We start from the raw sequence: 24908 nt of genomic DNA, 5'->3' as shown, positions 1-24908 counted from the left end.
GTAACAGAAACCCACACTCTGCCCCTCTGGTCAGACCCTGCCCCAGGGCCTTTGCACTTGCTCTTTGGCTACTGGACTGGCCTTTCTTGGTATCTTTGCATGGCTGCTCCTTCTGGTTCCTCAGGTCTCAGGGGAAGTGTCACCTCTGCACGTCTGTCACACCCCACTTGCCTGGCCCCTTCACTCCATCACACAGCCTCATTCCCTTCTTTCCTGACGCTTCCTTCCTCCTCACTGCCTGCTTCCCCCATTCTGTCAGCTACTGCAGGGCTCCCGGGGTCCTTGTCCTTGTGCCCAGCACAGTGTCTGATGCCATAAGGCCCCAAGAGATATCTGGTTAACGAAGAACATTTATTAAGGGTCTTCTCGGGGCCTGGTACTTCGCATCTACTAACCCCTTTACTACAAGCCCACCCAAAGCGAGCCTTCATCTCACAGGTGGGAAACAGACCCAGGGTTCAATGACTTGCTCAGAGTCACCCAGCTGGAAAGTAGGAGAGCTGGGCTTCAAGCGCAAGTCTGTCCTGCTCAGAGGAGAAAGTAGGGGCCACCTGGTTCCCCACCACTGTCCCTTCTCACTCTTATTTGAGCCCTGGGAGACCCCCCACCTCCGCTCCATCCCAGAGGCCTTGACTCTTTGATGAGGGAAGGAGACAGGCAGTGGCTGGGTCACCAGACTGGTCCTACTGTCCACAGTGAAGCCACGGCCTGGCTCTTCCATGGGGAGCACAGGAGGCTGGTGACTATTCCAACATGGTCAATATTTGGCAAACCTTGGAATGTCTCTCCGTCCCTGTAGTGCGGGGGCCTGGGCAGGCCCTGGCACTGGAGCCTGGAAAGGGACTGGAGCCTGGGGAGCCAGAGATGAGCTGGGCACTGCCTTGTGCCCTCAGGCCTCCTAGTCCTGGCCACAGGCCCTCAGCCTCACAGAAAGACCACAGCAAAGCGGGAAGGGGTCAAGATGCCAGCAGCCCAAGGACACCACGCCCTCCATGAGGACGCCTGCTCACGCCCTCTTAAGGGGCACTGGAGGAACAGCTCTGACGGGGTCTCTTTGTATTTTGTTTTTGCTTTAAATATTTTATTTATTTATTTATTTGAGAGAGAGAGAGGGAGAGCACAAGCAAGGGGAGCGGGAGAGGGAGAAGCAGGCCCCCTGCTGAGCAGGGAGCTTGATGTGGGGCTTGATCCCAAGATCCTGAGATCATGACCGGAACCAAAGGCAGATGCTTCACTGAGCCACCCAGGGGCCCCTGACTGGGCCCCCTTGAACCTCCTTGGAACCTCATGAGCCTAGGTCCCCACAAGGATATGGTCTGCACAGCCACCCTAGTGGTACTCCCCGCAAGGGCCCCAAGACCCTCATAAGAGACCGCCTGGCAGGATAACGCTATCCCAAAGCACCCACTGCAGTCTTGGCAAGCTTTGGAGGCAGCAGAAGAAAGCCCGAGAGGGGCCCCACCCCTGCTGTGCAGCTCCGGGCAGGTGACTGAACCCCTCTGAGCCTCCCCTTCCCAGCACTGCTGGGGTTACAGGACGGCGTATCTCCAAGAGCAGGGGCACAAGCGGGTGGGCGGCCTGTGTCCCGTGGTTCCTGACTTTGCCTGTTGCCAGGGGGGAGGGGGGGCAGCGGCCCAGGCACCCCCACCCCCGCCACCGCCTCCTACAGCTCCTGGGGCTGCTCCCCACACTCCTGCCCCAGGCCCTGGCATTCTCTCTTGCCCCCTCATAAGCCTCCTCCCTGAGGCCCCCCCCCCCCGCCTGGGGCGCCCGGCTCTGGAGGGCCTGGACTCTGCGCAGATTAGGCCCAGGGGCCTCCTGCCGCCTCTGCAGCCCCCCAGGCCCTGCCCGCAGCCGGCTCTGCTCCGCGGCCGCCCTGTGCTCCGTGCCCCGGGCCCCGGGCCAGGGCTCCTGCCACTCCACGGCAGGTGCGCCCGCCCGCCCCTCCAGGCTGCGTCCTCCCGGGTAGAAGAAACACAGGGGATAACAGGCAGCAGGTCAGGGTCATGGGACACCGGTTCTTGGATATCTAGAACATCAACTCTCCAAGGCCCCCAGGCCTGGCCGTAACCCTCAGCTTGGGGTGCTGGTGCCCTGGGTGTCTGGGGGACATTCACCAATTGTCTAAAGGGGTGAAGGGGTGTGTGGACTCCCAGAGCCAAGGCCCAGACTCCCACCCCTGGCAGCATGGGGGCCACCCCCTGCCACCCCAGCACAGCCTGATATCAGGGACCTTGGGGCAGTAGGTGGGCAGGCCTGAGGGTGGGGGCGGCAGGGAGTTCCAGAAGCAGGACATGCACCCTTTCTGCATCTAGGTGGCCCCGCCTTGGTGTGATTTTTTCCCAGGCCCTGGGCTTCTGTAGCACTTTTTTTCTCCTTTGGGCCCTCCTAACAACCCACGTGGGGAAGCGCTGCATACCCCTCTCAGCAGCCAAGGCAGGCAGTGCCTAGAGAGGCTGCCTCTGCACCCAAGGTCACACAGCTGGAGAGGCAGAGCAAGCCGGGGCTTGGGGCCACCTCACCAGGCCTTGGGGTGCCCTCTCCCACACAGTTGACTCTTGGAGGACGGTGACAAGCTGGGGTGGACGTTCTGTGATCTGTCTGTCCTCAGGAGGCACCTGGCCTCTCCTGGTCCCAGCTAGCTCATCTCCCGAGATGGGAATGGTGCCAACACCTCCCTGGCATGGGGAGTAGGCAGCAAAGAGCAGAGGCTGCTGATGACATCAGGGTCACACCCACCTTCCCCAGGTCCTTCCCTGGGTCCCGCCTGAGCTGAGCTGCAGACGGGCCAGCTGGGCTGCCCCTTCCTAAGCAAATCATGCTGGGAAACAGCCTGGCTCTTCTTTCCTGGGAAGACAATGCCCCCTCCCCTGTCAGAAGTGGGGAAGTCCTTACCTGAGATCCGGGTACACCTGGGGGTCCTGGGGGACCATGTGGCCCAGGGGGACCTGTCGGCAGAGTCACAGATGGTCACCTGGGGCCAGTCCCCTGCCCACCCTATACCACAACCTGCTCTTCCCTCAGGGCCTCATCTATGAGACCACCCCGCACCTCCACCCCAGCTGGCAAGTCTCCCAGCAAATCTTTCTTAGGTCTGCCCCTCCTGGGGACCCAGGATCTTCCCCTCTAATGCCACCCTTCTTGCCTAGTTACTATATCAGCGTCCTGACCATCCACTCTCCACATGGCTTCCCAGAGCCACTTTTCAGTTAGGTCCCTCCTGGGGCTCCTGAAGTCCTTAGCCCAGCCCCCTCTACCTCACACCTTGATACTCTTCTGGAAAGCTCCTTTCTGCGTCTTTGCAGATGTTATTTCTTCCTCCTGGAGCTTCTCCATTCCCTCCAAAGCCCAACAAATTCTTTCCTACTGGTCTTTCCTCTAGTCTCAGGCTGAGCATCACCTCCTCCAGGAAGCCTTCTAGCACCTACCCGGACCCCTTCTCTAGGCCAGTCCCTGACAGGGACCTGCTACCACCCGTGGCCAAGGTGGATTTACAGGTCTGTCTCTGTAGGCCAGGGAGCGCTCATAGGGTCAGGCTAGCACCCTTCCTCCAGTCAGAGCAAGTACCGCTTCCCTCAGATACCACCCCCAGCACCTTCCCTCCCCTCCCTGGGGTATTCACTCAAATGCTACCTTTTAAGAGAAGCCTGGAAACTAGACCCTGGCCCCATGTAGGGAGTGCTCAGTGAATGCATGAAATATGAATGAGGGGAGACGAGGCACCCACACACCTGGTGAGCAGGCCAGGGGCCCACACTCCCCTTCCCTCCCCTCCAGTGAAGGTCCCTGGAGAGTAGAGGTCAGGCCAGGCCCAAGATCCAGCCCCCAGGGGCCCCAGGGCCATCCCCTGCCCCAGTGCCTCTGGTTTCTGCCAAAAGGCCCAGGGTTTCCTGCCTCTCATAGGCACCTGGCCTACCAGCCCCTAGAGCCACCCCTGTGCTGACCCCCTGCCTCCCCCCTCCATATACCCTGGGCCCACAGGGGGGCAGCCCTGAGCAGAAATATTTGCAGTTCCTGTGTCCAGTCCCACAAGGGAGCTGCCACCCAGAAGCCAGGGAACTCACCTCCAGCCACACATGTGGGTTGGGACAGACCCAATCCCCAGTTCCCTGCCAAGGCCATGGGCCCCTAACTGGCCCCACGAGGCTCTGCGGCCCAGGCCAAGCTCCAAGGGGGTACCCAGTCCCAGCCAGGCTGTGTGGCTGCCCTGTGCACTTACCTGGAGGGCCGGGGGGGCCCCGGGGCCCTGGGACGCCGGCCAGCACTGTGTCCACAGCAGCAGAAGCCAGCTGTGAGTCTCTGTCTGTGGGCAGAGTAAAGCCGCCTGTGACTGGTGGGGCAGGGCCAGCAGGGCTGGGGTGCTGGACCTGAGCTCCCCCAGAGCCAGGACGGGCACACCTGACTCCACTGGGCCTCACAGCAGCCCCGCCAATCAGAGACTATTGCTCCCTTGGAGGCCAAAGCAAACAGCAGGGAAAGCCCGGAGGGCTTCTTATAATGCACAATCTCCTTCCAGAGCATTCCAGGCCCTTTAGAGACTGGCCCTGCCCTACCCACCTCCCCAGTGCCCCAGGCCAGAAATCTCCTCCCAACACTCACTCTACCGGTCCTTTCTTGATACACCTAATTGGCTCACTCCTGAGGCGTCTCCTCCAGGAAGCCCTCCCTGCCTACCTCTTTGAGCTACAGGTCCCTGGGCTGCCGCTACGGGGCCCATCACTCAGCCTGGGGTAGGGGTGGGGTGTGTTAACAGCCCAGTTCCTAAGATTTGGGTCTCTCTGGGGCAAAGTTCCCTCAGGGCCTCAAAGAGCCAGGCTGTTTCCCAGTTTCCCAGTGTGACTTTGTCCTGCCGGGTCCCCAGAGCCAGACCCAGAGAAGCCAGGTCCAGGAAATGCCAGGGATGGGAGTGGCTACCCTGGGCCTTCCCTCTGCACCCAGAAGCCTGGACCACTCTTCCACGGGCGCACAACAGGTGGGCCCCCCTGGGGTGTCCCCACTCTTCCCAAAGCTCACAGCCAGCCCTCCCCTGGGGACCCCAGGGCCGGGGGTAAGGAGAGTCCCATCTGAGGAGGGCTCAGGGTGCTGCAGGTGGCCGGCAGGCAGTGCTGAGCTGTGCCCAGAGTCGGGCCGGCTGGAGCCCTGGGCCAGCTCCTTGTGGCCCGGGAGTGTGCGGCTGAGCCCTGCTCTCTCCCTGAGTCCTGTGCATTCCACTGCCTCCAGAAGGCTCTGCTCTCACCCAGTTGGGTCCCTGCACCCGCCAAGGGCAGCCCAGGGCCTCCGTTCTACTCACAAATGAGTGCCTCCCACCAGAGCAACTCCATCAGGGAGTATTAGCTGCCCCCACTCTACAGGTAGGAAAACAGAGGCCCAGAGGGGTCAGTGGTAAAGGCTGTGCGCCTGGCGGGACAGAAGCACCAGCAGGAGGGGACTGGGGTTTTTCTGACCAAGATAAAGGGGTCCCCATCCCCCATAGTGCTTGGGATGTCACCCGCTTCTTAAACCTCCCTGCCCCATTTCCTAGGGCACTTAATTGAATGACACTGGTGCCCCCACCCAACTCTCAGGGTCTCTCTGTTCCTGCCATCCCCACAGGCAGGTGGATGTTTCTGGTTCAGAAACTCCAGACTGTGGCCCCTGAGGGCAGAAGGCTGTTTTGCTTACTAATGTAGCCCCAGTGACAAAAACCATGCATGACACATAGTAGGTGCTCAACCAACACTTAAGTGGCCTCAGTTCAGGGGATTTGCAAGGAGATGTGCTCCTGATCCTGTCACCAAGTGGGGAAACTGAGGCCGGCCAGACACCAGAGCAACCTGTGGGGGATCAGGACCCCAGGAGCAGAGGCTGAGCACCGGGGCAGGGATGGGCCAGGCTGGGACCAAGAGCTGGGTTGGGGGCCTAGTATCAGCCTCCCTGGGATCCTTCTGTGCCACCTGGCGGAGCCTGGCTCCCAGGCCGCTGCCTGGCTCCCTGCGGGTCTGCTTCCCCAGGGTCCGTCCCTTGGGGGGGCACTCACCGCCCTTGTCCGTCGGAGGCTGCAGGGAGTAGAGGACGCCCTGGGGGCTGTTTGGAGGGAAGGCCGGGCTGCCTGCTGGGCCAGGGGGGCCGGGGGGGCCAGGGCGCCCCATCTCTCCAGGAAGCCCGCGGGGCCCTGGCGGCCCCAAGAGCCCTGCAGTGGGAGAAGGAGTCACGTGAGGGCTGGGCCTGGTGGCTGACCCCGCAGATGGGAGACAGGTTGGTGGTGGCCTGTGGACCAGGCTCCCCAGAGGCCTGTCCTGGGATGTGAGTGAAATGGCTTTCCCTTCTGGCCTGGGGAACTCGGGTACAGCTGGGTGGGAGGCAAGGGAGGCAAGGCCTTCCCCCTAGAAGAGCCTTAGCTCTGTCAGGGCGCCGAGGGTGGCAGCCAGCCCAGGCCGGCCATACACCTGCCTTCCCAGGACCTCCCTGCGGGACCCAGGGGGGATTGGGGAGCTCTCTACAGATGGTGTTTAAACAGCTGAGAACAGCCCCCAGGCCCCAGCCGCCCCACCCCTACGCCTGCACCCCCAGCTCCCGGAGCCTTCTGTTCCTCCTGCAGCCCAGGGTCAGACCAGGCCCTAAAGTCTTTGGGATGGGGTGGCAGTGGGGGTGCTGGTGGGAGGAAGCAAGCCTGGAGTCCCCCACAATGCCTATCATTCACCCCAGCAAGATCAGGGGTTATGAGATGCCTCACCTGGTCAGATAGGAGAGAACCCTCAGCCCCTTCCCCTAGTGGATAAAGTCAGATCTGGTGTGTCCTTACCAGGAGGTCCTGCTGGGCCCTTCTCTCCCGCCTGGCCCCGGTCACCTTTGGAGCCTGGTGGACCTGCAGGCCCTGGCGGTCCCGTCTGCCCCGGGGGCCCTGAGGAGAGAATGAGAGGAGCCCTGAGAACACCGTGGGCCGGGCAGCCACAGGAGACCCTGGGCCTGCCCACCCGGGCCATCTGGTAGGAGCAGAGACCTCATTACAGTTCACCAACTGTTTCTGTACCTATTGATTCCTACAATCTCCAGAGCTACTTGTCCCCATTTCACAGGTGAAGAAACTGAGGCTCAAAAAGGTATGGTCCCCTGCTCAAGGGCCCAGAGCCAGGCTGCAGAGGAGTTGGGACCCTCCCTCAGGAGTCCTGCTGTCTCTGCGCGCTGGGGGTCAGGAACTGCGCTTGTGGCAAAGAGCGCCCCAATGAGGCCTCCTCGGAGACCCCCAGGCAGCCCCGAAGCACCCTGGTGCCCAACTCACTGGCTCTCAGGGATTCCCGGGCTCACCTCGGTGTCACCATTTGTAGGGGTTGTGCCCCACCTGGTGGCCATTTCTTGGAACTGCACTGTGCCTGGTGAGGAGAAAGTGGCCCAGGAGACCCACCCAGTGCCCCTCCCAGCCTCCCTGGCTGGGGGTTTGGGACCTGGGTCCTCTGAAGGTTAGGAAGTCCCCCTTTTCTCCAGTCCCAGAAGGACTTGGAAGAAGTGGGCAGGGGCAGCTGCCTGGGTGTGAATCCTTGGGAGGTGAACCAGGGGACCCAGATTGAGATGCTCCCCACTCCCTTGAGCTCACCCCTCCTCCCACAGCCTCCAGCCCCATCAGAAGATCACAGTATCTGCTCCTCCCAGGACTGGGTGACAGATGTTCCCACTGCTGGGGGTTGTGCCCTCCCGGCTCTGCTCCCTCTCCCAACTAGACAGGCACACACGGGAAACCAGGCAGAGGACAGGCAGAGCACAGAGTGTGAGCTCAGAGCTGAGTCTGGGCAGGGGTGTTAAGAAGCTGTGGGTTCAACAGGGAGAGAGATGAGGGAGGGAGCACCACCTGCCCAGGGCTCTAGTGGGCCCGAGAATAATCAAGACAAAATGCCCCCGGATCACAGGGTGACCCCTGGGGTCATTTATCTGAGCCTTGGTTTTCTCCTCTGTAACCCCCAAGCATTATAAACTTACTGGAATGATATTAGAAATGATACCTGTACAGCTGAGGGTGATATAGAAAAATATTTATTAACCGGCACAGCACAGATACCGGCATTCAGCAACCCTAACCACTACTGTCCTAACACTGCCACCATCGCCCAGGGCACAGCCCAATGCATAGAAGCTGCAGAGAGAAAATAGTCCCGACTTCAGAATCTGCCAGGAAAGGAGCAGACTGCAGGGTGGCTTCTGTGCCCCCATTCTAGCCGGGGAGTTCAGCGAGGATCCCCCCAGGAAGGGGTGGGAGGCCATAAGCTCCCAGGAAAGCTGAGCGAGGAGGGGATGGCGAGGCTGGGGGCCTGAGGGCAGGTGCTAAGAGGCAGCGGGGCGGGCCATGAGGACATGCACCCCGCGGCGGGGTAAGAGGGTGAGGCCTATAGCAGTTTGGATGGGGTGGGTCTGTGGGGCCAGCAGCGATCTGGCTACAGCCAACTGCTTCCACGAGGGGCTGCAGCCCCAATGGCCAGAGCTTCTATTTTTCTAAGAGAAGCTTCAAATCCTGATTTTTGTGTGAAACCCCCCAGTTTTTGAGCTGTTAGCTCAGTTTTTCAAAATACCATCTGGGGGGGGAGGGACGTTCTATCCAAAGGGCCTGCCGTGTGACCTATGGGTACAGGCCCTGGGAGACCGTGTGCTGGGACGCCGTCCCCGGAGAGGCTGGCTGGAGTCCTCCCCTGCAGGCCTCACTCACCAGCTGGGCCCGTGGGCCTTCTCCTTCGGGGCCCCGGGTGGGCGAGGGGGATGGCATCGGGGAGGAAGTCCTCGTTCCAGGGCGGCAGGGTGCTCTGGGGGACCGGCAGGTCATTGCCCGGGCCTGCGGGCTGCTCTGCTGCTTCCAGCAGGAGAACCTGAGCAGGACAAAGCAGAGGGTCAGGACCCCTGGCCAGGCTAGAGACACGCGTGCGCAGGGACACGCGCCCCCTGAGACCTGCAGCTGCCCAGGGCCAGGTGCGGGTGATCATACACACCACTGCTCCCCTTGCGGGAAGGTTCTGCTACCGGTGCCTGCCTCTTGCCACTTCAGGAGAGTCCTCCTGGACCGGAGGGCTCAAGCAGGTCACCATCGGGACATCTTCAGGCTCCCCGTACTCCCGTGGGGGGAGATCTGTGGTCACCCCTCTTCCCTGGCTCCTCCCACAGGAGTTACTGAAAACATACAGTGGGCCCGGCTTGGGGTGTGGTTTTTAGGACGAGCTCTAGGAAACCAAAAGGTGGCCACCTGGACCAGCATGGAAAGCTGCCCTGTTCTCTCCCCTTGACAGAGGTGGCAGGGGGGGTCACAGCCTGGGAAGACCCAGGGCCTGGGCAGGGACACCATCTCCCTAATTCAGGTGAACCTGGATCCAGGCCCTAGAGGCCCCTGCGAGTCCCTGCAGTCCCCCCACGAGGTCAGCAGGGGGCACTGTGCACCAGGGATCTGAGCAAGGCAGCGGGCAGGTGCTGAGACCCTGGGTAGGCCCCCCCAGGCAGAGAGGGAGACCCCACCCTCCCCACGGCCTGCGGACACAGCCTGGCTTCCTGCTCCGCCCAGCGCGTGCCCCCAGTCTTTCCACCCTGATCTGCCCGGGGAGGAAGTCTGGTGTCTCAGGTTCCCTCCAGCTCTTGGGAGCCAGAACCCCGCATCCTGTTAGATTCCCCGACTCGCCTGGGCCGGGCCTGTGCACTTGGCCTTCCCCAGGCCTCTCCGGGTACCCCTTGGCCTCTCCGCCCCCTGCCCCTTCCCTCGCTCCTGAGCCCCGGGAAGGTCTTGAGACTCCAGGGCCCCCTCCCCACCTCCTGGCGACCTGTCTGACCCTGCGAATTGAAGGCCATGCCCTCCTGCGTGTGCCGGCAGCCCTGCCTCAGGAGAGACCACCTGGGGAGCGGGCACGGTCCCCCAGAGCCCCGCGCCGTTATGTGCCACCTAATGGGGGAGGCGTGGGCCCTGCTGCCACAGGAGCTGGTTTGAATCCTGGCTCTCCCACTAGGAGGCCACCACTAGGTGGCCGCTGTGCATCCTCGTATGAGTGTTGGGACCTCTGGACCTCGGTTTTCCCAAAATGGGACTGACCCTATAGATCCATGAGAGAGTGGGGGCGTGCAGCACACTGTGCCCTCCGTGCCTCCTGCGATGCTGGCTGGTCACAGGGTCAAAGAGCTGCCTTCACGGCGCCCAGACCTGGGCTGGGCTGAGGTTTCATGGGTGTGCAGCCAAGGGGCCCCCTGAGCACTCCCTCCCACCAGTCCTGCCCTGTCCCTGGACCTGGGTGATCAACCGTCCCTGAGGATCCTTGGGAACAAAGTGGCACCCTGCACCAGCTCTTAGGATCTCCATCTGTGTTGGATGGGTGGACTCCTGCCCCTTGAGGCTCTAGAGACCCCCCTACCAGGCTACTTCTCTGAGCCCCTCCCCCCTCTAGTCCTTACAAGGGCCCCTGAGGCAGCTACATCACAGGTGAGGTGGAAATAGAGGCCCAGAGACTACAAGTGACTTGCCCAAGGTAGCCCAGCAAGTAGGTGTGGGGACCAGGGTCCCATGAGGTACCTGGGCCACCTCCCCACAGCTGGGCCACAGCCTTGGCTCTGGTGGAGCCTCACGGAGGCACACAGAAGGTAAGCAGCCGGCTGCCATCACACAGCAGCTTGGGGGTGGAACTTTATCGCCTGACCCTGGCATCCCCTCGGGGAGAGGAGGGTGATGATCCTGCCCCGGCCACTGAATGTCCACTGGGAAGTTCACTGGCCACGTCCATCCGAGGTTAGGGGCTATGGGGCAGTGAAGGAGTGGGGGGGCGGGGCAAGGAGACTTGGCTGTCGATGACACAGAATGGGGGGCTCAGGCCGGTGGGCTCAGTGAGGATGAGGGTACGAACTACCAGGGCCAGGTGCCCTGGGCCTGGGGACAGGACAATGGGTGAAGGCAGGAGTGGGTCCCCTGGTTCTGGTCTGGCTCCCAGGACGGTGGGATTGCCATCAGCCAGTCAGGACACGGAAGAGGGCAGGTTTAGGGGTGAAGGTGATCAATACGGGGCACTGGGTTGAACTGCAGTGTCTCAGGGGGGCTTCCAGATGGACATATTTACCAGGCAGTAGAGGGGTGGGAGCAGCTTTGAGGGCTCAGGGGAGGGGCGCCCACTATGGGCTCCTGGGATCAGGCCCAGGTGTTCCCCTTCCCTGCCAGGGCTCCAGACCCACCCCCAGGGGACCTGACACCTGCAGCTTTGCCCCTCCCCCTTGGCTCACTTCTTTGTGGGGCACCTCCCATGCACACTCGAAGGCCCACAGAGCCCACGGACCCAGGCAGAGGAGCCCCAGCCACAGCCAAGTTAGCATCAGCTCTGGCCAGAGTCCAAGCCCTCCTGGCCTGACCATGGCCAACTTCCTGGAGAAACTGATCCCACTCCCGCTGACATGACCTCACCAGGGCGGGCAGCAGCGGGCGTAGGGACTCAACACAAGAAAACTGTACTGCAGCCAGCCTCGGAGGCCAGTGGCCTTGATGACATCACCGCGGCCTGGATGACTGGCCGAGAGGCCGCCCTCCTGCACAAGAGACCAGCTAAGTCGAGGCTTCTGTGGCCCTCACACAGAGAAACCCCCTCGGGCTCCCTTCCACCCCATGTGGCCATGTGGTCGGTGAAGTCAGAGTGTAAACCGAGGGGGAGGGGAAAGAGGAAATCAGGAAACTTTTGCCTACTGGCCTTCCACCCCGCAATCCCCCTACAGCCATTCTACGCTGTCCCAGGAAAAGAAGGTGACAGGAATCCCAGATCAGCTCCCAGGTCTGGGTCCTTTGGGAACTCAGGCACTCACGGGGTAAGGGAAGATGGAGCACACCTTGATGGCTGCCTGGCTCACGAACCCCTTATTGTGTACCTGTGGGTGTGCCCCAGAGGAGGAATCATGATTGGCCCGGTACCTACTTTCCCAGCTCGCCTGCAACGAGGAGGAGGCATATAGCCCAGTGCTGGATGATCAGACACACGAGCCTGTCAGGCTGCTTTGCCAGAGCCTGTACTTCCTGCCTTTGAACAGGTATGAGGATGTGATGTCTTGAGCTGCAGCAGCCACTTTATAACCATGAGGCACTAACCATGAGGACAAAAGCCAACTCACAAAGGAGGTGGAGGCGGAGACTGTGAAGAGCCTCAGTTCTTAAGCCACCCAAACAATCCCAAGACCACCTTCTGGTAGACTTCTTGTTGAGCAAACAACAAATGTCCTTAACGAATAGGCTGGGTGTCTGTTCCTTATAGCTGAACACGTCCCTCCTGATACACCAAAGCAGGCCTTTTGTCTGAAAGGGCAGAAGCCTCGGTTTCCAGGCTTCTGAGCTACTGCTTTCTTTTGCCAGCCCTCTGGTTTCTGACTCCCCATCTGGAGTTTGCCTGCCTGGCTCTCACTGGCCTGACCACAGCCACTGGCCCCGCTCCATGCTGTCCTGAGCCTGGCAGGCGCGTGCCTGGCCTCAGCAGAGGCTGTCTGGGCAGCTAGGCCAGATTCCGTCCCCTTCCCTCTCCAGGCCACTGCCTCTCAGGGCCCTCTGACCTGGGCTGACGAAGCTCCCAGGGGACACTCAGGCATGCTAACAGGTAGGTACACAGCTGGAAGGTGATCCAGAGAAGAGACAGAAACTGAGACAGGAATCACCCATCCCTGACCTGGGAATCTGGAAGGAGAGTGGTGGCAGCCACCTCTCTGCACACCCCAGACTCAGACTACCTCCCCCCCACCTCTGCACCGAAGCTTACCCCTGTAGACCCACCCCGACACAGCCTGGTGAGGGGCAGCAAAGTGACTCCTGTTTCCATTCCACGGGGCAGCAGACTGAAGCCCAGAACTGAGCAGGGACCTGGCGAGGCAGAGCCATTCCTGGGCAGGAAACCTACCGCGGGCTCCTCCAACACATCCCGCTGCCCCTACCCCCCACCCCCGGGGTCTGCAGAGGGGTCACGACCCTCACCGCAGGGTCAGGGGCAAGCCTCACGCCCGGCCTGCTGTCGGGGCAGAGCGAGGTGTCAGGGTGGGAGGACAGGGAGGAGCTGCACCAGGCAGGAGGGCGGGGGCCAGGTGGGCGGAGGACAGCTAGCACAGTGCCAGTCCTCCCACAGAGCTGCGACTTTTAACACCCCGACATGCTGGGCCGGGGCCAGGGCAGGCTGTCGCTTGACACTGCCAAACCACTCGGAGCCTCAGGTGTCTGGAAAATGTCCTTCGGGACAGCTGGCTTGGGGACCCCTCCTTTTTTTCAAATCTCAGGTGCCCCAGAATCTTCCACAGCACCCCCCAGCCCTCCCAGGGCTTCCCCAGCCCCAGCTTTCTCATGTGGGAGTGTCTGTTTCCTGAAGGCTTCCACCCCCATGCCCCGCAGAGCCACTGACCCCAAGCAGAGGACGGGGCCCCCCATCCCCAGCCTGTGCCCAGGAGTGTGGGCTGCTGCCCCCCCCCCCCCCCCGCAGATGGGCTTGGGAGGCCATTCGTACCCCGGAACTTCTCATGCCGTGTGCTCTGCACGGGCATCTCCCACACACCTGTGCCTCCATCGGGAAGATGGGGACCCCAATGTGGCATAGGTGATAACACAGAGCCTCTCCTCTGTCCAGTGCTGGATCGTTTTCCCAAGCCGGGTCCCACAGCCACATCATCCGAGGCCTCGGCTGCCCTTTACTCCAGCAGGTACGTTGCACAAACAAGGAGGTGGAGGTGGGAGCTCGGGCGAGAGCCACCTAGTTGGTGGGTGGCAGTCCCACTTCTTTCTGACTCCAAGTGACAGTCACCGGCAGCCCCCATCCCACTGGGCAGATACCCTCATGATCAGGCTTTCAAGGCAAGAGGCAGGGCCAAAGGGAATGTCAGGTTGGAGGGGGCTGTGAGTGTGTGTGTGTCTACATGTATATGCATATGTGTGTGTGTCTGTATGTGCACGTACGTATGTCTCGGTGTGTCTATGTTTGTGTGTTTTCCTGTGTGCTCGTGTGTATGTGTCTTATGTATGTGTATCTGTGTGTGTCTGTATGTCTGTGTGTGTGTCCATATGTGTCTTACGTGTGTGTCTCTATGTGTGTATGAGTATGTGTCTACTGGGAAGACCTGCCCGTCGGGTTTTTCTGAGCAGGGACTTCAACTTCTGGACCTGCTCAGTGGTCTTGCTGGGGTGGGGGGGTGTCTCTCAGGTGACCTCAGTGCTCTGTCCTCTCCCTGGCCTCCCTGCCAGCAGGCCATGCTCATATGCTCCTACGCTCAGACGCTCCTCCTGGGCCAGGCGACTCCAGTGGTCCCTTGCCCCAAGAGGCTCCTCAGATATGAAAGGGTACAGAAACCCCGGGCCCGGGCCTGTCCTTCACCAGGCTCCCTGGGACGTGAAAGGAGAATAGGGCTCGTCCCCAGTCAGGGTCTGGCCCGCGGACCCCACAGCGTTGGCTTCTTCCTGCAGGCACCTGAGACTCTCCACCAGGGCTTTCTCTGGCCACAGGAGCTATTTCAGCAGGTACGTGAGACAACGGACATGATGTGACAAGGGGGCACAGCCCAGAAGTGTCTCCTGCTGATGGATGGTAGAGACTGCCAGCTTCCTCGCCCTGGCAGCTCTGTCCCAAGCATGCTCTGCACTGTCTCTCGGAGGGGTCAGATGGCACAGAGCCCCGGCGTCCAGGAGGGTGACCTGGCTGCTACCACACCTGCACCTCACATATCCTTCCCTTCTTGGACTTACTACCTTTTTTTTTTTTTTTTCAAGATTTCATTTATTTATTTGAAAGAGAAAGACAGAGACAGTGAGAGAGAGCACGAGAGAGGAGGAGAGGGAGAAGTAGGCTCTCTGCTAGGAGGGAGCCAGATGTGGGCCTCGATCCCAGGACCCCGGGATCATGACCCTAGTGGAAGGAACTGACTGAGCCACCCAGGCTACTCCAATAAATTACTTGTCCTTTATTCAGTTCTTCTGCCTTTGAGGTGACCCAGGCCGCCGCCTGATGTAGACAGGGCGAAAGCTAACAGGTACCCGGCAGCTCCTCCTCCATAGGCTTGTTGGTGCTCAGCCTTGTGTGCCAGACAGGGAGGAAGAGGAGGAGCCAGGTTTGGGGGCAGCAGCTGTGGGGGTACAGGGGCTCCTCCTCTTTCCACTGAGGGGTCAACCTCTGGGCATCCAGCCCCCCAGTCACTGGGACTCACACCCAGACCGGCCTGCTGTCTGAGACTTCCAGATTTCTGGCTCTCCCCACACCCCTTCCCGACCCCACGAGGTTGGCGCAGCCCAGAGAAGGCTACCCAGAGCCACTGAGACCCCAGCAGCACCCAAGCTCGAGACCAGGCTACTCGGGCCCACTGGCCTCCCTAGGGCTGGGCTCTCTCCCCAGCCACGGCCAGCAGGTACCTGATGCGGGACCCTCACACACACCCGCCAGCTCCCTAGGCCGGGCACCCCAGGCCATCTGACCTTGGCCTCCAGCGTGGTTAGCCGCTCACTCATGTCGCTGAGCCGGGTACAGTTCATGCATTCTGAAAGAGAAGGGTGAGAATGGAGTGAGAGCAGGTGAGGGCAGCAGCCACCAGAGTAGCCTCTCCGCAGGCCGGCAGGCCAGGAGCTCCTGGATCAGCTTTCCTGGAAGACCACTGCCCAGCCTTTAGAGCCTTATCTTCAGTGCCTCTTCCTCCAGGCAGCCTGCCTGACCTCTGAGCTGCCTCTTTTCTGAGCACAGCACACTCTACTGTCCGTTTATTCAGCAAAGCGTCCGAGCCAGCCCTGAGCCAGCACCAGATGCCTCCTTGGCCTTGGAGTGCCATGAGGGTGGGGTCTTTGTCAATTTTATTTGCCTACAAATCCCAGGGCCTGGCACAAAGTAGGAGCTCAAAAAAAAAAAAAAAAAATCCAGTAACTGATAAATAGGTGGCAAAGGGGATGTGTTCTCTTTGAGAACTTGTCTGGGGAGGGGGAAGGGCAAAGAGGTACAGGCTGGCAAGGGCTGCGCTAGGGCTGTAAGAACAGAATGTGCAAAAGAGTATCATGGGGCAGCAGCAATGCTAATTTGGGGTCAGGGGAGGCAGTAGTCAGGGAGGACATCCTGGAGGCAGGGGTATCCAAGGTGAGGCCTGAGGGATGCGCATGACTGGCTGGGTGAGGAAAGAGGCTGAGGTCTGGAGACAAGCGAGACCAGGGGAGGGTCTGGCAGCAGCCTGTCAGAATCAGAGCAAACCGGGGATCCCCCGCAGCCCCCACAAGCGGTGGGCTGGGCCCTAACACCAGAGGCCTGGCGGGGGAGCTCTGGGCAGTGTCCCAAGGCCAGTGGGCAGCTGTTGCAGGGGCTGAACGTCAAGGTCAGATTTGCATTTTTAAAAGCTCACTGTGGCAGCAGCAGGTGCCGTGGGCAGGCGTGGGAGGGACTGGAAACCGGAAGGCCAATTGGGAGCCCAGGGACGGTTAACTCCCCAGGCATACATCTCCCTGGGCTACAATTATCTATTTATGTCTGTCTGCCCTGGGGACCGGAGCTGTTTAAAGAGTAAATAGACGGTTCAAAGCTGTTCTAAAGAGCTTTCATCGCTCCAGAAGTCAAGGGATGCCTAAATCCCTCCCTCTGTTCAAAGCCTGACCTTCCAGGAACCTCATTCTGGGCCAAATGGACACGGAGGTATCAGGGTAACTCAGTAGGTCCCACTTGGTGTCCTGGGGGCTGACCATCAGAGGCCCTGGGACTGCATGGAGGCCTGAAGCTCACCAGCAGTGTCCACAGCTGCCCCCCATCAGCACCCCCATCCTTGGAGAGCTCCCCAACTGCATCCCCGAAAGTAAATCCCCTCATTAATGTTTGTGGGCTGCAGTGGCGATTGAGACATGGGGGGACGGAGGGCTAGGGGTCTTAGGACCGTGGTTCAGGCTGCATCCTCCACAGGGGTGCCGGGCCTCAGGGCAGGGGGCCCGTCTGTTCGCCAGCCCTCGCTGGGTTCACAAGACATGCTATGCGGGCTGGCACAGGCCCCGTTCACCCTCATGTCCCTCCCCGGCTCCCCTGGGCTGGGCCCAGTCAGTGGTTTATAAGCATATTTTAAGAACAGAACTCTTTTCCCCCCTCAATAAAACCTTGTCTGTAACTCCGATACATAAAACAGATCAGAGACTGAGGCATAAACACTGAAGCTTCCAAACAACTCGAAGAATGTATACAGGGCAGGACTTCACCAAGGACCAGCAAGAGAGGGGGGTGGTGCTGAACCCACATGGTTCCCCCTCATTTCACCCAAGAAAGGGTGGTGAAGAAAGGAAAAGCGATAAAAATCCACAAAGCAGGGCGCCTGGGTGGCTCAGTGGTTGAGTGTCTGCCTTTGGCTCAGGGCGTGATCCCGGGGTCCTGGGATCCAGTCCCACATCAGGCTCCCTGCATGGAGCCTGCTTCTCCCTCTGCCTGTGTCTCTGCCTCTCTCATGAATAAATAAAATCTTTAGGAAAACAAAAACAAAAACCAGACAGCTCAGGATTCTCAGGCCTTAAAATAAGCCTTTAATGGAAAGACAGAGACCAAAACAAATCAGGTCCCACTCACCCACCCACTGCCCCGACCCCATTCATCTAGCCACCCACCACTCATCCCCCACCTACTTACCCTCGTCCCCACTCCCTCCCTCCACCCCTGTGCCTCCCCAACCACCCTCTCATCCACCTGGAGGCGCCATTGCTGCTCAGGGATCCCTTGGTGACCCTGTGCTGACACTGATGAGGTGGAGGGCAGGGCATAATGAATGAGGATGCCTGCCCTTCGAGCAAAGGCCCAGGAACCTTCCCCTAGCAGCCGTGTCTTTCGGTCTTACGGGGGAGCAGGCGTTGGCTCTGCAGGAGTACGGGCCTGAAGGACTGTGAAAAGTGACTTTACTGCCTGAGTCCCAGGCCCCATCCAGGACCAGAGGGCACCACTCCACCCTGGGGACCGGCAGCAAGAGCAGGAGGCAGGACAGATGTGGGGGAGCTGTGAACTAGAACCCCAGCCTGGCCCAGTGAACATTCCAGAGGCGTTTAGGGGCTGTGAACAGAGCATTTCCAGGGTCTGAGGCAACAAACAGGACTCTGCAGGGGAGAAGGTCTGGGGAGGGAGAGGTGAGCCTCAGGCTCTCGCAGGAACCTATTTCTGGAAAGTATGTTGGGCCTGGGCCCAGTTTGCTCTGGCACCGGGCACCCCTCTTGGCCGGTGAGGTGCGGCTTGGCTGGCAGCGGGCACGGGGTGGGGGGGTCCAGTTTCCCAGCCACAGAGAGGCCCAGGAGGCCCAGCCAGCAGGCAGGGTTGAGGCTGCCAGCTTGGCCTCCCCGTGCCACCTGCCTGGGCAGGCGCTGAGACCAGGCGGGTTTTATGGTTCCCCTGGCATTCTGTCATCGACAAGCAATTATATTATGTTTGTTTAAATTTTTCTAATGATTCAGGGGAGCAGTGGGGACCTAGAAATGGCACTGAGGGTGCTGAATGGCTCAGTGAGCAGATCGGGCCCTGCCCACTGGCTCTGGTTCTTGGTTTCCTCTGGCTAAGATGAATGCTCCAGCTTCCCAAGATCCGGAGGGATTCCCATGATCCCAGCGCCCTCCCCAGCACACACAGGCCCATAAGTGCCCAGGGCTGCAGCACATTCCTGGTGATGCAGGAGAGTGTGCCTATGACTCTTTGCCAATATGTGTGTATTGAAGTGTGAATGTGCCAGGCAAACCAGTGTGTGTGTGTGTGAGCGAGAGGAGGGAGGACTCACTGCTTGGTGTGGTCAGTGGAAAGAGAACTATAAGGCCACTAACCCACTGTGAGCCTAGAGAGGGCCTCATCTGTCCTCTCTGCCCCTCTGTTTTCTCATCTGTAAAAAGGGTCTATACTGGATCAGCTCCAAGGGCCTGAAGTTCCTGGTCTCTTTGCTTCTGCCATCTGTGCCCCTGCCCCCCGACTCTCCTGCTGGGCTCTGTACACCCACTGTAGGACAGAACATCTGCTAATCCCCTTGCCGTTTTCCTTCAGCCAGTACGGCTCCTGGTGATGGCTCTGTGTCTAGAATTCAGGACCCAGCTCCCAAGTGAGGCTGACTCTCCAGGCCTGGGCCCAAAGGGGGACCTTGCCAATTGCAGAGAAATCGAGAGGCCAAATGAGACCACTGTGAGCTGGGGTCATAAGACCCTGATAGGGAGAGCCAGGGCACACAGGTGGCCCTGTCCCCAGACACCTGGCCCCTTCTGTGAGAGGTCTGAGAGATGGATCCACAAGAGGGGACACGTGCAAGGTGGATGTCACCAGAAGGCCAACCCCAGCAGAGTGCAGTTGGAAGAGAGCCCTAAAATCCCCCTGTTATAAGAAAGCTCCAGGGAGGTCCGTGGGGTCAGATGCTATGGGGATGGGGGCAGGGCTGGCCAGGTGTGTTCACAAGGGACCACAGGAATGAGGAGGTCCTAAGTGGCCTCAGTTTCCCTTGACAAGAGCTGGGCTGGGCCTAGCACAGATATGACTGGTACCCTTCTATCTTACTATCCTTGAGGTCAGCCCTGTTCTACCCAAGAGTCCAGTCTTAGGTCACACATTCTTTTGGTGCCTCCCTCCTTTCCCACGGGGGCCATGTAGGACCCTCCTCTACTGGTGAGACTTTGGTCACCCCACTCAGCTGGAAACTGCTGTAGGGTGAGGGGGAGTCCTTGTCTTCAGTAGGCCCTGGTTTCTTTTGCTTTCTCACTCACACCCCGCTGCCAGCTAGGCCACACCCCTCCAGTCAGGCCATGCCCCTCAGCTAGGTCACAGCCCCTCCAGCCAAAGAGACAAGATCAGGATGTGTGGTGACTTTGGGAGGGCTGCAAACTCCTGCAGCCCGAGCCCGTTCAGCATCCGGTGTCTGACTGTTAAATATGCATCAAGAGCCTCTAATGCAAAAGACAAAGTCCAAAACAACAAACAGGAAAAAAGCAAACTCAGAAAATAGAGATAATAAGCAGACAGAAAAAGACTTCAAAAAACAAACCAAAACTCCAAAGTCCTTAGAGACAGGAGATGATACCACATCCTGAAATCTTTGTGTCAGCCCATGAGGGACCCTGTCTTCCCTCCCACCTACAGAGGAGGAAGTGGACATGCAGTGAGTAAGGGGTTGAGCAGGGATGGATGTTGGAGTGTCTGCTCTCAGCCCCCAACCCCTCACCTTTACAAGATTCTTTCTGCCTGGCCTCACACAGGCAATCTGCCTAAACAGACCTCGTACAGATCCCTGGCTTAAGCTCCTATGACAGGTAGGGGTCTAATTTGCCAGGAGGAAGATGGGGGTCCGGGGTGGAGGGAGCAAGCTAGCTGCAGGCTGGAGCTCCAGAATCTATCGAAGGTCTCCACTGGGCTGTGGGCCAGCCCCATGGAGAACAGAGAGGCTCTGGTAGCACCTGGACCTAGGATATCACCTTTCCAGTTAACTTCTAGGGAGCTGCATATCCAGGTAATCATAGACACATTGGATTTCCTAAGCCACTTACCCTAAAAGGAAAGACGGAGAGGGCAAGGCCAGGCCAAAGGGGGAACCTACCCTGTGCTTCCCTTATACTTGCCAGTGCATGCCGGAGCAAAGAACCCCATCGGGGGCCAGGGAGCCTACGGGTTGGATCAAGCTGTGGCTGCATGCCAGGCCCAGCCCTGGGGCTCATGGGCAGGACAGAATAATTAAATTCCATCCTTTTGTAGATCAGGGATCACAGAGAAGGCAAGATTTTTCAGGAACTTCTGCCAAGACTTTTATTGAAGAATAATTGAGTTCCTTCTTAGAGAGGGGGAGCCTCACATGGGTGTCCTCACGGTGGAAACAGAAATCCCCAAGGAGCCGACAGCACTGAAGCTTCTCAGAACACAATCGCAGCCAGCCATCTCATCCCCTGTGGGCATCCACATTCGCAGCCCCTGCACTGCAGTACTTCCTGGTGATGTACAGAATTACCCCATGGGCAAAAGGGACAATGCTGGTGAGTGAAATCGATTCACCAGTGTTTACCAGGCACCTACTGGCTTAGAGAAAGAAATACCTGGGCATATTGCCCTCCTTCTGTGAGTGAGAAGGATGAGATTCAGAGAGGTTCAGCAATGTGCACAGCTTGTCAATCAAAGGCCAGAATTAGAACCCAGGACTTCCCTTCCCATGAAGCCATGGTGGCCTGGGCTATGGTACCCTGGCTGGAGCAGCAACTTTCAATGGATATGCACACAGTGTCAGGACCATGGTTAAGCTTGGGCAAAGTCTGTGACTTCTGCACCTCATCACTGCTGACCAGGCTGACCAAATCTGTCTTCCACCCTCTCTACTTCCATGTCTAGCCCAGAGTTCAAGGTCAACGAGTCTTGACCTTGAACCATGTGGACCATGGCTGGACCACGCCCCCAACCTTTGGTGTGGAAAGGCTGCACCTTTCCCCCAACAAAATCTAAAGAGGAATAATTAGAATTATTAAGTTACTTTAGCAAGATTGCTTGAATATGGTTTACAAAAATCAACCGCACTTCTATGTACTGGCAATAGACAAATAGAAAATGAAATTTTATAATGACATCTTTCACAAAAGCATCATAAAGTTATCAAATTACTGAGGAAAAAATCTACTGAAAACTATAGAACATCACTGAGAGGAATTAAAGAACTAAAGAAATGGAAAAACATACTATGCTCATGGATTGGAAGACCTGATATCATAAATATGTTCATTCTCTCCAGTTGACCTATAGAGTCAATGCAATCCCATACAAAACGTCAGAAGGTTGCGTGTGTGTGTGTGTGTGTGTGTGTGTGTGTATGTGTAAAGTGGCAGATGAGTTCTGAAATGTATATGAAAACACAAAGGTCCAAGAATATCCAGGGCAATCTGGAATAGAACAAAAGGGGAAGACGTATACTTCTTTAAATTGAGAACTTTAAAATTGAGACCTACTTTAAAACTATAGTAACTGAGAAACTGTAGTATTAGTGCAAAGATAGACTCATGTTTATAGTCACTTCATTTATGAAAAAAAATGAAAGCAGTACCATAGAGAAAGGGCAGACTTTTCAATAAACAGTGCTGGGTCAAGTGGCTATCCAAATGGAAAAGAAAAATAAAAGAATTGGACCCTGCCCTCTACCCCTGGGACACCTGGGTGGCTCAGTCAGTTAAGTGTCGACTCTTGATTTCGACTCAGGTCATGATCTCAGGGTCATGAGATTGAGCCTTGCATTGGGCTCCCCTTGACCATGGAGCCTGCTTAAGATTCTCTCTCTCTTCCTCCGTCTGCCCCTCCTCCCCATGCACGTGTGCTCTCTTTCTCTAAAATAATAAATAAATAAATCTTTAAAGAAAAAAATGCCACACCACACGTGAAAGTTGTTTCCAGATATACTGTCAATCCAAATGCAAAAGGTAAAACACAAAGAAAAAAAGGTAAAATATAGCTTTTAAAAGAAGCCATGGGCAACTACCTTCATGACGAGGGAATACAGATTTCTTCAACAGGACACAAAAAGCACTAATGTTAAAGAAGACTTTGCCAGAGCACACAGCATTAAAATTAAGAATTTAGGGATGTCTGGGTGGCTCAGCGATTGAGCATCTGCCTTTGGCTCAGGGCGTGATCCTGGGGTCTGGGGCTCAAGTCCGGCATCAAGCTCCTTGCAGGGAGCCTGCTTCTCCCTCTGCCTATGTCTCTGCCTCTCTCTCTCTCCATGTCTCTCATGAATAAATAAAGTCTTTTCAAAAAATTAAGAATTTATTTTCATCACAAGAGAACGAACAGGCCTACCACCAAGTAGAAGAGGATTCTCGGAATACATATCTCCACAAAGTAAGATATCCAAAAGGGCAATAATCATATGCAGAGGAGCTCAACTCATTAGCCATATCAGAAAATGCAAATTAAACCACAGTGTGGCACTCCCACACCCCCACTGGAATGGCTAAAATTAAAAAGACTAATGATGCCGAAGTTACCGAGCATGGAAACCACGGGAATTCTCAGACAGTGTCCCCGGTGTGTCCATGATATAATCACTTGAAAAGACCATTTGGCAGTTTCTAATAAGGCTGAGTGGAAGCAAATCCATCCCTAGGTACGTATCCAACAAAATGAATAAATACTTTCACCAAAAAACATGTGCCGGAATGTTCCCTGCAGCATTGTTCCTAATAACCCCAAATTATAAATAACCCAAATTCCATCAGTGGATGCCTGGATCAACTGAATATTCACAAAGTGGAGCAGTCCACTATAATAAGTGTGTGCAAGCCACATGCAGCCGTGGGGGTGAGCCTCACAAAGATAATGCTGGGTGAAAGATGACAACCCCAACGAGCACACATTGTGTGATTCCATTTTTCTTGAACTTCCAACACAGGGAACCAGCTCTGAGCACTAGCATGCAGGTCAGCCGTTACCTTGGGGAGGACACTTATGGGAAGAGGCAGGTGGAGGGCCTCAAAGGTGATGGAACTGTTCTCTTTCTTGAGGTGGGTGCTGGGGCACAGATGCAGTCCACTTGTGAAAAACATGTCATGCTGTTCCGCTCGTCCTAAACCGCCAATCTGACATGTCACCCTTCAATGCTTCCCATTGCCCTGAGGACAAACCCTGCCAGTGTGGGCTACTTGCCATGCTCTGAGTACGCAAACCCTTCTAGGCCTTTGGTCTTTGTTTGTCTTATTATTACATCTAGAAATGGCTCCCATTCTACTCCTTTGATCAGCTAATTCCTACTTAAGCACCTCCTCCTCCAGGAAGCCTTCCATGACCACTCCAGGCAAATTCTGGCTCCTGCTTTCCCACAAATATCCATGGGCCCTGTACACACCTTGCTTGTGGCACTCAGCTCCCCTTGGGTGGGGATGGCCTTTTGTGTACCGCTCCTACCCTGTGGGTTGTACACCCCTTGAGGGCAGGAGCCACGTCTCATCCATTCTTGTATTCTAGGAATAGGAGGCAGGCCTATAGCCCTGTCACAGGGGACTATCCTCTCAGGAGGTAAGCAGAACTAGAAGGGGACCCCCAGCTCACCATCCAGGGCGCCTGCCCTGGAGGATCTCAGTGGGACCAGGTGGGAGGGGAGGGGGCCGCTCTGTGGCTGGCTCTCCCAGGCACACTTGACAGGTCTGTTCTGGGAGCTTCCTCACTGTACGTGGCAAGTGTTGCTTTCCATTTCAAGTCCCAAGAAAACAGAAAGGGATTTAAGGTATAGGTGAGGAAGACATTTTGATGCTGAAGTTCATTTCATTCTGGCTTGCAGAGGGTCTGGCCCATGTGGTGCGATGCAGGCCATAGTAACGATAAAAAAAACTGGCAACTCATGTTCACGGAGCATTTACTGTGTGCCAGACGCCCTTCAAAGGGCAGACGTTGTGCTGAGGAATTCCTTGTCACCTAAGTTCGTCTGATTCCTACAAAGCTGATGAGATAGGAACCACCATTATCTCCATTTTGTAGATGAGGAAACCAAGGCACAGAGAGGTTGGGTAGCTTGCCCAGAGTCACACAGCTAGTAAGTGGCAGAGCCCAGATTCCCATCGAGGCAGTCAGGGAGTGGCTCCTGGCTCCTAAGCTGCACCCTGGCCTGCCTCAGGCCCTGGCCTGAGAGAGGTCTGAGGTCCCAGGGGGCTTTCTCCTGGATCCCACACTGCAGTGCTCTGAAATTCCTCCAGACGCCACCCTGGCCCCTCATCCTGGCTGAGACCACCATGCCATTTCCTTTCTGAAACATTAGGGCCTTCGACTTCTGTGGGGAAACAGCAGGAATTAAATAAATGCATTTCTTTAAGAAATGAGATCCCTCCTACAAGTACCTTATGTCCCTTTGCTATATAGGGGCTGACATATTCTCTTTGTTCTCCCCCAGAGGCCCCAACTAACAAGATAACCAAGCTGGCAGTGGCTTAGGTTGGGGGCTGCTGAGCCAGAGGGGCTGGTGCCTGCGTGGCTGGCTCGGGGTAGCATCAGTGGCTCCAAGAGGGTCAGGGC

The 24908-nt window shown here is 57.5% G+C and overlaps 1 protein-coding gene across 7 annotated transcripts in view; it reads right to left on the bottom strand.

Moving 5' to 3' along the window:
* Positions 1 to 24908, bottom strand: part of COL26A1 (collagen type XXVI alpha 1 chain) — a 196900-nt gene that overhangs the window by 38088 nt on the left and 133904 nt on the right. For all 7 annotated transcript variants that reach the window (XM_077908102.1, XM_077908096.1, XM_077908097.1 and 4 more), the window contains exons 4-9: positions 15395 to 15456; positions 8672 to 8828; positions 6782 to 6880; positions 6017 to 6169; positions 4220 to 4303; positions 2896 to 2948 (exon numbers count right to left, since the gene is read on the bottom strand). In XM_077908102.1, the coding sequence (XP_077764228.1) occupies positions 2896 to 2948; positions 4220 to 4303; positions 6017 to 6169; positions 6782 to 6880; positions 8672 to 8828; positions 15395 to 15456 (608 nt within the window). The remainder of the gene's footprint in view (positions 1 to 2895; positions 2949 to 4219; positions 4304 to 6016; positions 6170 to 6781; positions 6881 to 8671; positions 8829 to 15394; positions 15457 to 24908) is intronic.

Source organism: Canis aureus, chromosome 8 (assembly GCF_053574225.1).
Source record: "Canis aureus isolate CA01 chromosome 8, VMU_Caureus_v.1.0, whole genome shotgun sequence".
NCBI classification, from domain to species: Eukaryota; Metazoa; Chordata; class Mammalia; order Carnivora; family Canidae; genus Canis; species Canis aureus.
This window is presented reverse-complemented; position numbering and strand designations above follow the sequence as displayed.